We start from the raw sequence: 13,251 nt of genomic DNA, 5'->3' as shown, positions 1-13,251 counted from the left end.
GGATGAATGAGCGCGCCCTGAAGGAGAACACTGGGGTGAGGGCATCGGAGTTGGAAATGGACACACACCTGTAAACCAGCAGAATTCATCCTACAGATTTACTCACACGTGTGTCCCTGTATGTTCAAAGTCACCCACTGAGGCAAGGCCAGACACAACACAATATTTGTCAGCAGGAGGCTAGCTCCATGAATCATGGCACACCCAAACCACAGAATTTATGCAGCAGAGGAAAGGAGGTAACAACCTTTTACCGAACAATAAGGAAGGCTTTAAAGGACATTTTAAGTGGTAAAAAATAAGATGGAAAACAGCATGCAGAGTGAACTACCATCTGTGTACATTCATCTGTAAGCAGGTTAACTGATTTATATCTCAGAGTATACAAGAAGCTATTTAATGGTGGTTGCTTCCCAGAAGGGGAATTGGTGGGTGGGTGGGAGGGGTACTTGTTACTTTATATCCTCTTGTAACATTTGAATTTTGTGCCATGTACATATATTACAAAACCACCACCACACAGGTTCCTCTGAAGGAAATCAGAAAAATATAAATGACTTAATCAGTGGCCCAAAATCAAGTGTAATTCAAAAAATCTCAAAAAATTTTAAAAATTAAGTATAATTCTGTCAGAGGCTATAGCACTGATAGATATTTCATTCACCTCAAAATGACTAAGTGGGAAAGAATCTTAGAGATCCTTCCCTGTAGCCTTTTGTTTTGTTTTGTTTTGTTTTGTTTCAGAAAAGGATAGTGACTTTCCAGGGCCAGAGCTGAGCACCAAGAGAGCCCCCTGGGCCCTCAATACCCACTGCCCCCCCCCCCCCCCCCCCCGCCACTGGCTTGGCCACCCCCTCAGGGGGCTCCCCCCGAAACTCCCTGATGAGGCGTGTGAAAAACCACAAGGGCAGATGGGGCTTTAAACTTATCTGCCAGGCCCTGTGCACAGAAGGGCTCTAGCTCACAACACAGGAAGATGCAGAGGGGGTTTAGAACAACTCAGCCGAGGGCCAGAAGGGGTGGAGAGGCTGCTATCCTGTCTCACACTGTCACTTCCTTCGCAGCCTCACTGCCCACAAAGGCCCCGGAAGCACCAACACCTCAGAATCTGTGTCCTCCTTACATCACACGCGGGAGGGCAACAACGGGGCAGAGGCCGTCACAGCTCTTTCATCACCCTGATTCCTCACGTCACGGAAGCATTAGGGCTTTAGAATTCACTTCTTTGCGTACATCTGTTATAGCCACGATCACAAAACTTGCCCACGATCAAAGCTTAGCACAGAACCAGAAAAGGATTTTAGAGCCTATCTCACAGAAACCTCAGAGCCAGTGGGCTGACGAAAATATTAAACCGCACATCACGTAGACAGCCGGATTAAGATGCAAAAGAAATGGCTTAAATGTTACAAAATTTGTCAGAGCATTATTGGGGCAGAGGTTACTAATGAAAATGGAATCATTCTGTCTCCCTGAGTTGTGGACAGACAAGAAGGCGTCTGCTTACATGCTTCTCAGGGAGAGGCAGACGGGAGGGCTCACCTGGAACACTGTTAGAAGGGCTTGAGGGAAATTGTCAAAGGTGCTCCGCTTGGTCTGCGTCTCGTCGAAATTAAACTTGCCACCAAACAGCTGCATCCCAAGCAAGGAGAAGATGATGATGAAGAGGAAAAGCAGAAGCAACAGTGAAGCGATGGACTTCATGGAGTTTAACAAGGATGCCACCAAATTGCTCAGGGATGTCCAGTGCCTGCAAGTCAAGATGAGGGTGTAAGTCCGGAACACAGAACTTCACCCGACCAGGGATGTGGCTCACCACCACCTCATGTTCAGGAAACACCCACAGCAACATACTTATGTCCTCACCTGGTCACTTTGAAAATGCGTAAGAGGCGCACACAGCGAAACACAGAGATCCCCAGGGGAGACATGATCTCCAGTTCCACCAAGATCGTTTCCGTAATTCCGCCACACACCACGAAGCAATCAAACCGATTAAAAAGAGAGACGAAGTATGCCTGGAGGCCCAAGCTGTACATCTTGACCAGCATCTCACAGGTGAACAGAGCCAGGAGGACTTTGTTCGCGATATCTGGAAAGACAAAGAGGTTCCTGTCCTTGGGATCTCGTGGTGGCGGTGGCTCAGGCTCCGCTTCTTCCCCACTACCAGTCAGCGCCTGCCAGAAATGCCCAAGCACCTCTGTCCCCTTTCTGCCAATGCCTCCACTACAGAAACGTGGCGCTAACACATGTGGTCTGCCTGTCTGCTACTGCTACTACCCTGGACGTGGGACTCTGCAGAGAGTCCTTGGTGTCTTGGGGCCTCTGTTTCACTGATTCTAAAACAGGGAGGGGCAGTTTACCACATAATCTCTGATGCTTTCTCCATTTAGTCCATCATATTATATTTTGTTTCCATCAGTCACAAAAGATCTGTCCAGTCTTGTTTACAGCACCACAACATAAGAAGCAGTTGCCTATCAAGGTCATTTCTATCAGCAGAAAATACCTCCCAGCAGGCTGGAGAGTTGGACAGAAACAGATTTGACTTGATGTAAAACAGGGCTTCTCAATGGCTCAAAACTGTCACATTCAGAAAGGACTGTCTCTGGGGACAAAAACCACACCCCATTGCTGGGACAGTCAAGGCAGGGGAACAATCACCACTTGCCAAGAACAAGGGGAGATAAAGCTTCCTTTTAGTGGGGTGGGGGAGGGAGAAGCGATGGAGGTCCCTTCCAATTGGAAGATTCCTGGACCCTACGTGGTCACGGGGTGAAGACAAGGAGATGCCCTGGTGCCCGTCAGCTCCAAGGTGCTTCCTTCACCACACACAGCCCACACCTCCACGCCAGGGGCACCCTGTGCTTGCACAGTCCACTATCTTCCAAGTGAATGCACACTAGAAATGTTCCTCCACCCTGTTACACATCAAGCAGGTGAGAATGAAGTGCAATTGACAGCCTCAGGGATCCCTCATTAGGGTAAAAAAATTGAACAGCCCCTGCTTGTACCTTGAATCTGCGTCAACCAGTCGGGCTGGTTGTAGTGCTCAGAGGAAATGGTTAGTGTGTTGAGAAACACCAGGACAATAACCAGCCAGTAGAACGTGACAGACTTCACGGCAGCCCTACATCTTCTGCGACTGAATCGGTTCCAGCGACGCCAGCGCCGGCTGAAAGAGAGGCAGACGTTACCCTCCAAATGTCAGACAGAGCCCTGTGTGTCCAATCAGCTTCACTGGGAAATCATCTGTCTCCCACCCCAGGAGGCCTGGTATGGGAGGCCCAGACTGGGGCGAGGGTGTGGGAAGGAAAGACAAGAAAAAATGGCAGAGAAATGAACAGACCTCAGAATACAAATTACGTTGATCTTAAAATACAACTTTTTAAAGTATTATATCTTGATTTGATCATGCTATCAGTTTCCTTACTCTGGCTTCAGAGAACTCCACGAGCTGTCACAGAGAGTCCTCAAGCCAGTTAGAAAATCTAGATATTCCAAACCCGTGTGCAGATGCAAAGCTGAGCTATCATGCATATGCAGTTCACATCCCCCCATATGGTACGTGGATCTGTTGGTGCACAGAGCCACTTAGCTTGTCATTACATCTGTCGCAGCCTCTCAATCATCATACAAAATTTATCAGGCATTGGAGTGCTCCAGAACCAGTTTTCCTTTTAGGGAAACTTTCAGTCCTTTCTTAAATCTGGGAGATTTCTCTGGAGCCTGGCAGTGCTGCCGAAGCTGAGTAGGACATGAGTCTTCATACTGAGTCACCAGGTGCCCTTTCTCACTAGTGATGTTCAAAATATACCTTTAGGAGAAGAGCCAATATTGAATCATGTTTTCATGCAAATAAAATGAGCTGAGCCAAACAGACAAGTAGCATGTCCTTTACTGCCTTTCAGTTCCAGTTTGTAATGAGGGAAAGTATTCTCTCCCTTACCCTGTCTCTCTGTGGAAACATCTGTGCCCCAGGACGGTGTGGTGAAGCAGGCTGTGCTCGTGGCGCCTGAGTCCGAGGACTCTCTAGGCTGTGTCCAGGCGGCAGCTGTGGCTGACTCAGCTGCACTGCCAAGTTAAACACACTGAAACCCAGGGACCAGGCAAAGAAAGCATTGTGCTAACTCTTCAGCAAGACTTAGAACTAACAAGGTACATTTTGTTACTGCTCTTGCTGTATGGTTTACAGTGGTAACAGCAGCTGAAAACAAGATGCCCAGCAAAGGAAAGTTCTACAGAGGACACTAAAGACTGTCCCCTCCAGGCTGGATTCTTTCAAATAATTCAGCACACACTAGCAAGGTGGACACTAGCCTGAGTAAGATCCAGCCTTGGTGGGTCTCTGCTGAAGTGACCAGTCATAGGTGTCTCCCACCGATGTGACAATAAGGTTACCTTATTGCCACATCCCTGAAATCCTGCAGCACTCCCCATCTTGCTCCCCACTGGGTGCTGAGTGCCCAGGCTCTGTGCCAGGCACTGCGCATATGGAGATGAAGAAGACACGGTCCCGTGGCCCCTGTCCAAAGCATGCAGGGTCATAAATTATAAATCCGTACCAAGCGCTATTCCCAAAGCACCAGATACAGGAGCAAAGAGAAGGGAGCTGCTAATGCTCTTTGTTAAGAGTCAGGATGCCTTCTCTGAAAAACCGAGATCTGCATTGACTCTCCACAGTTCAGCAGGAGTTTGCAGGGGGCAGAGGGAAGGGCACTGGGCTCAGGGGAGACTGCAGGACTAAGGCGACTTAGGTGAGAAGAAACAGTGTGTTTGAAAATGTGTGTGTGTGTCTGAAAACAGAGCAGTGGGGAGCAAGAAGGCACTACCAAAAGACAAGGCCAGATGGTGAGCCAGGGGTCAAATTATGGAGGAATTAACATGCCCTCTGACAACAGGGAGTCATGGAAGGGCTTTTAAACTTATGTTTAAAGTCTGGTTTATTGGGATATAATTTATAGATATCAAAATTTACTCTTTTTAGATATACTGTTTGTAACCACCACCACAGTTAAGATTTAGACTATTTCCATCACTCCAAGTGTTCCTTCCTGGTCCTTTGGGGTCAAATCAGTCTCCTCACCCCAAACCGTGACAACTATTGATCTGGGGTTTTGTTGGTTGGCTGGTTGGTCCTATTGTTTTGCTTTAGCAGCCTGTCCTGTAAATAGGCAGCCTGTCCTGTCTATACAATATACTTTGTGAGACTGGCTTCTTTCACTTAGCAAAAATTCTTTTCAGATTCATTTGTGCTGTCACTTCTATCAGTTTTTCCTTCTTATTGATGAGCATTTTTCCACCATACGGATGAACTACAACTTCTCTAACTAGTCACCATTTGACAGACATTTGAGTTATTTACAGTTTTTGGCAATTGTAAATACAACTGCCATAAACACATAAAAATTTTTGTGTAGGCATGTATCTTCATTTCCCTGACATAAATCTTAGAAATGGGATTACTGGGTCATAAGGTAAATATATGTTCAACTTTATAAGAAACTGCCAACTTGTTTTAAAAATGTCTGTCATTTAACAAGTGGAAGTACATGAGAATTCCCACTGATCTACAGTCTTGTCAGAACTAAGTATTGTCAGACTTTTAAATTTGACCCATAGGTGTAAGGAAATTTTCTAATAGGTATGTAGTGGTATCTCACTGTGATTGTAATTTGCATTTTCCTAATGACCAATGGTCATTTCATGTGCTTATTCTCCATCCATCTCTCTTCTTTGATAACATGCCTCTTAAAATCTATTTTCCATTTTATATTGGGTTGCTTTCTTATTATAGACACTATTCCTTATATATTATTCTTTCCATATACAAAGTACTAGTCCTTTATCAAATGTGTTTTACAAATATTTTTTCTTCCAGTCTGGAACTTATCTTTTTTTATTTTCTATTGAAGAGCAAGAGTTTTCATTTTGATGAAGTCTAATTTATCATTTTTTCTTTCTGTTATGGCTGGTGCTTTGAGTGTTTTACCCAAGAAAATCTTTGCCTAACCCAAGGCCTCAAAGATTTTTCTCCTGTTTTCTTCTAGAATGTTTACAGTTTTAGGTTTCACATTTAGTTCTATGTTCAAATTAAATTTTATATATAGTGGTAAAATGTTTTTAATTTAAAAAGAACATTTATATGGAAAACCACACAAATCATAGGTATATAATTCAATGAGTTTTTACCAACTGGCCATGTAAACCACAGCCAGGGCAAGAAACAGAACATTACTAGCACCTCAGAAAATGTCCTGAACCTCCTTCTATGAGAAACCTTTAGGTATAAAATTGACAAGACATATTACTCCTAGAAAAACACCTCCAGGAGAGAATATGAAGGGTTGGTTAGTGGTGAGAAATTATTCACTGCTGCATCTTTGCTCTGGGGCAAGATCTCTGGCATCTACTAACTATGCTGCTCTCCTAGACAGGAGCTTAATGTTTACCAGGCAGATGGATCTTTTATCTGAATACTGTTCCCCATAGAGCAACTCCATGTAAAATTCAGAAGTTAAAGGTAACAAACCAACACACCTGCTTACGTAAAAATAGAAAGAAGATACTGACCTGAGCTTAGATTTTGAGATGGCTTGACTGAAAGACAAAAAGAGTATCACTCGTGTTAGGAAGGCTTGAGCATACTCTCCCCACCGACCCCCACCCATCATGTCAGCTGAGATATCGGAAAAGCCATGCACAGAAGCAGGACTCAGCACCCCCAGTTCCTGCAGCAGGCCAGCTGGGGTAGTTGCAGAGCAGGAATGAGATGCTGCCTGTCCAGGCAGGCCAGGCGGAGCACCCCCTGGGGCCCCAGAAAGAGGAGGCTCTTAGCCAGATGCCCTGAGCAGCCATGGCACAGGCAGTGATGCCAGGGGTCCTTCTCCCCTGCCCCCACCCACGTTCCCCAAACTGAAATCAGCAGAGCCTCTCCTGCCTGCAACCAGACACACAGCTCAACAGCAGCATATGCTGCTGCTGTGGCTAATGAAGCACTGGACCAGGAGTCCTGGCTCCGCTGTTCACTAACTGTGTGAGTTTGGGCAAGCAGCATATCTTTTGGGGCCTCTGTGTTCTCATCTGTAAAATGGGGAAGATAAACCCGTTTCCTGCCTACTTCAAAATATTGTGGGGAGGGCAGAGGAAGAGAAAGACAGCAAATGCATTTTGCAAACTGTTGAATATCCTGCCTACAACACATCATTTTTATGCACCTCTATGAAGGAGATCAAATTCTCTTAAAAATGACACCTATATTTTGCAGACATAAGACCTAAAAGATGCCACATGGAAGCAAACAAAACAAAACTGCATGGATACCCCCCCAACCCAAGCAGGCACATTTCACCCTACTAGTCCCCCACTGCTGCAGTCCAAATCCTCCAGGAAAAAAGCCAATGGGGGTTAATGGGATGGCACCCTCCACTATTAGAAAAGGGTGATACAAGGCTCCCAAGAAAAAGTGCTGTGAGCAGAGAGGTGGGCAGGGTCTTGCCATCCAGCTGCTGTGCATGAGGTTGGGAGAACCCATGCACGAAGGGAAACTTAAATATGTAGCACATTCTAGTCAGCCACTCTGCCATACAAGCTCTTCTTCTAAGCACTGACACCAACACCAGACTTGGAGAAGAACTGGTCCATTTACCCCCACCGCCGACACCCAGAGGGCCCAGCCTCGGCCGTGCCTCTTCTTTTCCACCAGCACCTAGTGGACACAGTGGGACGGTGGGTTACCTGGCACCCTGTGCAACAGGCTGCACTTCAGCAGGACTGCTGCTCTGGAGGAAGAGGGATGGGAGGGGCTGGGGGTAGAAAAGGGACCAACAGGGTAGAAAAGGGACCAAGGGGTACAGACCCCTCTCAGGAGTCTGGGCAAGGAGCAACTAATTCTGCTCTGGCGTTAGGAGAGACCAGGGAAGATGGAAACTTGAGAGAGTCCCCCAAACACCCGCCCCTTTTGCCCCTGAGGATGTGGCCCCCCAACTCCATTTGCTTCTCTAAGATGACTACAGCAGAAGCCTAGAGGGCAGGCAGCTTCCACACTCACCAGAGACTTCCACAGCAGCCTTGGTTCTCGCCTTCACCACTTACGTTCTCTGTGTTCACGGACTCCGTCTCGCTGGTCGGCATGCTGGCTGTGGGGAGAAGGAAACCCTTCAGGTGGGGCCCTGGAGGTGCTGCGTGCCCAGGAGTAGGCTGGATACAAGACACAAGGCAGACCCTCTGGGAACCTGGGAGAAGGGCCATGAAGGGCCCTCAGGACCTTGACCAGCAAAAGGAGTGCTGAGAAGTCAGGCACCTCCACCGTAGGGAAGCCTCTGATTTCCTAATCAGCCCAGAAAGCCCAGAGTCCCCACCAGGAGCAAATTCTGTCCCTCCAGATATTTCCCAAGAAAAGCAGCCTAGGGATGAAACAATCCTGTCACTGCGCCTGGTACCAGCTCGTTCTCCTGGCTTCCAGGTTTGCACTGCGCGGCCACCAAGACACTTCAGGTACAGCTACATCTTTGCTTGCCCCAGCGGGTATACTAGAAAATCTGTGAATAGACCAATACTTCACGAATAAAGTCTTATTTTAAATATATTGAAGGAGAGGAGGAATTGTGGATGGAGAAGTACATGAAAGTACCAAGCACAAAGTCTTTTTTAAAATTTAAGAACTCTAACCATCTTTAGATAATTTATATGATGTCTAAGTTCTGCTGAGCTTGTGAAGCCAGCATACAGAGGCTCTCACCAAAGAACCAGGACTAGAGTACTAGGAAGTAGAGTCTGTGGGTAGGAGGTTCCCCCACCCAGTGGTCGGCGGGGAAAGCTGACTGTGGTCCCAGTGCAGCCAGGGTCTCAGGGCATGTCTCCCTCCTGCACAGCAGGGTCCTGAGCAGGAGAAGTGGAGGAAATGTGGAAATGCACCCACTATTGTCAGGAGGCCCAGGGACACCCCAGGGCTACCATCTGGCACTTCAGTGTTTTTTCCCATCCACTTGATTAACTCCATAAACATCACGAGTGAATGCTGGAGACCAGGTGGTGATGGAGGTGCGGGGCACAGACAGGCTCAGCACTGCCCCTGCCCTGGAGAGCCCATGGGAGAGGCAAGCCCCCGATGGATTTCAATTAACTGTGAAATGCAGAAATACAGACACCTCTCAGGGGTCTGGGCAAGGAGCGGCTAATTCTGCTCTGGTGTTAGGAGAGACCATGGAAGATGGAAACTTGGGAGAGTCACCCAAACACATGCTCTGCTTTTTCCTCATGCTTAATTTCAAACTGGAACTGTCTTTATAGACCTTACAGGATCAATAAGAAGGCCTTCCCCCTGTGGCCTCTTTCCACATGGCTCCTCTGAGCAAGGATGCCTCGGTTTCATCCACAAACACTGGTGGTGGTGCCTGAGCGCTATGGTGGAGACTGTGCTCAGCCCAAGCACAGAGGGCAAAGAGCTGAGTCAGTGGGCTCCATGTGCACAGCCACCAGTCTGCTGACCCTGTTCTGGTGACAGGCGTGGTGGTGCGGTGTGAATGACTCCCCTTGGGTCGGGGGACCTGACTCAAAGGGCCCAGAGGTCTAAGGAGTATCTTTCCTGAAGGCAACAGAGAAGATCACTTTTCTTTTGTGAGCACCCCATAAACTGGGCCTGCCTGGGTGGGAGTCTCAGCAGGAACGTTTAGGCAAAGGTTTCAAAGGAAAGGCCCAATGAGCAGAATCACAGACCCACATCACACTACTGGTATTCTCACAGAATAACTTTCTCTTCCTTAGTTAGGTCAAAAGAAACCACTACACACTTTGATTCACTTTTTCAAAAATCCATGCAAAAAAAAAAAGAGACAAAAATAAACCAAGAAGACCAATAGTCCAATCATGGAAAAACGTTTAGCAGAAAGCTCTATGAAAAGAAGCACACACACAAAGATGCTCCTGCAATCCTCTTCTGCATGGCTGTTCCAAGCCTTGGCTTCAGAAGAAAGACTAAAAAGTTGTAAAATTCAACAAAGTTCATTGTTATAGGTTTTTCCCATGGGGTCAGCCTTCTTTTCAAGAACAGGATGAAGAAAATCACAGTGGGAGACCCTTATAAATATGACCATGAGCCATCTCTGTGGAATGTTTTCCTTGGTGGCCTAAGAGGGCAGAAGCTGAGAGTGGGGGTGAGGGTCCTCAGGCCCCAGTCAGGTCCTGACTCTGCGTGGGACAGAGTCCCCCTCTCTCCAGGCTTTAGTGTCCTGGTCTGCTAACTCCACACTCTTAAGGGTCCTTCCATCTCTAACAGTTAACTACTTCATGGTTCTACTATTAATCATGTCATAACTTTAGTTATTATTTTGAAAAGAGCAAACTTCTGAACAAGCTAAATCTGTATGGCTTTTTATCCCCTGGGGCCATGCCCCATGATGAGAGTGATACAGTTGCAGCGTTTCGTTCCTAAGCTTCATTTTTCAAACAACACGACTGAAACAGATTGAAGTACAAACTGCCTGTGCAGGTGGAGGAGACATCGAGTGGCACTTCTGGCTGTGTGCCAGCTATTAGTGACTGAAATGTACTAGTTGTTCTCTAGATTAAATGAGGGGAAAGATGAGAAATAAAGCCAAAATCCCCAAACAGCAACAACAAGAGACGTGGTGTGGCATGCATCAGGGCTGTGCTGACGGAGAGAGGTTCTCCAGCCTTCCCAGCTGACGCTGGCCCCTCCTTCAGGTGGGGCAGGGTGGTGGCTGAGCATGGGCTCTCAGGTTGCCCAGATCTAAGTTTAACTTCACGTTGGTCAGTGGGCTTCTCCAAGGCCCCATATTCCCACCTGTAAAATGGGGAGTACCTACATCTCAGGGCTGCTGGCAGAACTAAATGAGATAAAACACAGTGAGGGTCATACCACAGTGGGTCATCCCAAACAAGCCCATAGCATCAGGCAATCAGTGAGGCTCATGAATAGTAACTCTATCATCTTGGCAAAGCTCTCACAGAGCTCTCTGGATACAAAGCAATATTCCCTGGATGGTCTAAATCCAGTGCCGCTCCCCCCAGCCACATGCATTATTGCACAGAAGCATCTGATGTGACAGTCTTCCACACTTCCGACTCGCTCTTGCTTTGTATCTCTCCCATCCAACACTGAGTTACTTCTGTCTAACTTAGCCTGTTGTGGGGACAGCAATTTTTTTTGTTATACTTGCTTGACACCTACAGAGCCACAGACCCATAATAAATAAATCTACTCCAGAATGATGTCCCCAGAGAGAGTGGGGAGGAGAGGGAAAGGGGAGTGACTATGCTAGAATTTGGTGACTCCATTTGGTCCTGGAAATGGACCTTGATCCAGTCTCTAAATCCAAGCAGAGGAACCGAACTCTGGAGTGGACAGAAAGGAACCACTCCAACCTCTCTGCCCATGGCAGGACAGTGTTTCCTTTTCCGAAATCATAGAGAATATCAGGCCGGGTGGGCATAAGCAAGGAGCTTGTGTGTCCATTAAAACATTTCACCCTTCACTTGCACTGGACATTTATTTTTTTAATGTTAATAAATTGATACAAGTTTTACTTCACTTGGCCCCATACAATCTCAACTACATTTTTAAAAATGAAGACAGGAGAATCACAGATGGTTAAGACTAGAAGGGATTTCTGAGGTTCCATGAACAAACTCTGTGATTTCACAGATGGGAGAACTGGCTGGCCGGCCGTGGGACACAAGCTCAGACACGAGGAAGCTCTCCTGCTCCCTCCTCGGCATCCTTCCCAGCAAGCCACGCCCTCCCTGTGGCTTTGGCTCATAGGTGATATACTGGTATACATTTTGGTATTGGTGTATGTTGGTGTACACAGTGGTACATATTTAAAACTCCACAAATCAAAAAGTCCCAAAAGCCAAGCAAGCCTCTAATCCATTGGCATTGACTTGCTGCCCTAATGACATTTATGAACCCTGAGGAACATGACATACAGCCTGACCACTTACCAAAGGTTAGGCCAGCAAACGTGAATAGTGCGAAATTCAAGCTGACACTGAGACTTTGTAAAAATCAAAACAAAGAATTATAGAGACCCAAGTAAATAAACCCATGGGCAAATCACTGGAACACATGCCCTTTCCCCCAAACCAATTGCCCTCTGTCCCCTTCAGCAGGGATCCAGTGTTAATTGCTGATGAGTGGCCAGACCCATCAGGATGCCAGCAGAGACCCCTCTGACCCCACTGTGCCAGCCGCCTGCACCAGACCCTCCTGCAGAAGCAAGCCCAAGACCATCTGCATGCAGAGAAGTTCTAAGTCCTTTTCCTTCACACATTCCAGGGAATTTTTGAGCTTTGTTGAGGAAGTTCTTATTTTTTTTTTAAATACATAAATTTAAAAACCATTTTCAGTGAATCTGGGTGAACCCAGGCATGAGGACAAGCCTGACGCCTGTAGTGTGATACTGGCTTGTAGTGCCATTTACCTGCTGGAAATCTGGGGAACCTCAGGCCCCCTGCTTCGTGATCTGTTCCATGTACTGGGCTCTCTGGGGAGAGCTCCAGGATTGACACTTGGGCTTCAAGTGCCGGGGTGCTGAGGATGGGCCCTGAGTGCTGCTGTCAGTCAGGAAAGGAGGCCAGATAGCAGCCCAGTGTACCCTGGACCACAGATGACAGAGCCTTTCCCGGCAGTCCAGGTCACATTATTTCCCTAACACTTTATACTGGGCCTGATGCCATCATAGGCAACGCCACACAAAATAAACCAGGGAAATGCACGTTCTCGGGCCACCACAATGAGCATTTCCACCAATGCCTGAATAGTCCTCTCTCTACTCACAGTCTAAAGGACAACACACCTCTCAGCCAAATTGGCCTGGCTTGTGAATTCAGAGGGAAATCAACATATACACACACATGCAACGCAATCGATGAGTCTGTGTGTAGGTCCAAGTAGGCAGCCCCAAAATTGTGTTCACTGTGAATAATCACAGCAAAATCTCAGAACAACTTCCATCAGTGTTGGAGGCTACTGAGGCCAAGACTCCAGAAGAATGTCAGAGAAGCTTGGTCTTTGTCACTGGTGTTATGGGGACCAGCCCCTTTTCCTCCTGCACTTAGTTACCTAACCTAGAAATCAGGTGCCGGGTGACACCATCTCTGAGACCCATGACCCCTGATCTCCTACAACTGAGTAAAGAGGAAACACCCACAGGCTGTCTGGTTTTCTTCCCAGCACCAGGGGGGTTTCCCCTGGTATTCCCCCAGCTCAGCAAGGAGAGCAGGGAATGA

At 47.2% G+C, this 13,251-nt stretch overlaps 1 protein-coding gene across 23 annotated transcripts in view; it reads right to left on the bottom strand.

The window, feature by feature from the left end:
- CACNA1D (calcium voltage-gated channel subunit alpha1 D) overlaps positions 1-13,251 on the bottom strand; it is a 323,145-nt gene that overhangs the window by 80,012 nt on the left and 229,882 nt on the right. For 13 of the 23 annotated variants that reach the window (XM_036030892.1, XM_036030894.1, XM_036030891.1 and 10 more), the window contains exons 10-15: positions 8,051-8,138; positions 7,649-7,708; positions 6,574-6,600; positions 3,015-3,175; positions 1,867-2,092; positions 1,543-1,750 (exon numbers count right to left, since the gene is read on the bottom strand). In XM_036030892.1, the coding sequence (XP_035886785.1) occupies positions 1,543-1,750; positions 1,867-2,092; positions 3,015-3,175; positions 6,574-6,600; positions 7,649-7,708; positions 8,051-8,138 (770 nt within the window). The remainder of the gene's footprint in view (positions 1-1,542; positions 1,751-1,866; positions 2,093-3,014; positions 3,176-6,573; positions 6,601-7,648; positions 7,709-8,050; positions 8,139-13,251) is intronic. The other 10 variants (XM_036030907.1, XM_036030897.1, XM_036030898.1 and 7 more) reach the window with 1 other exon arrangement.

This window comes from Phyllostomus discolor, chromosome 7, assembly GCF_004126475.2.
Source record: "Phyllostomus discolor isolate MPI-MPIP mPhyDis1 chromosome 7, mPhyDis1.pri.v3, whole genome shotgun sequence".
NCBI lineage: Eukaryota > Metazoa > Chordata > Mammalia > Chiroptera > Phyllostomidae > Phyllostomus > Phyllostomus discolor.
This window is presented reverse-complemented; position numbering and strand designations above follow the sequence as displayed.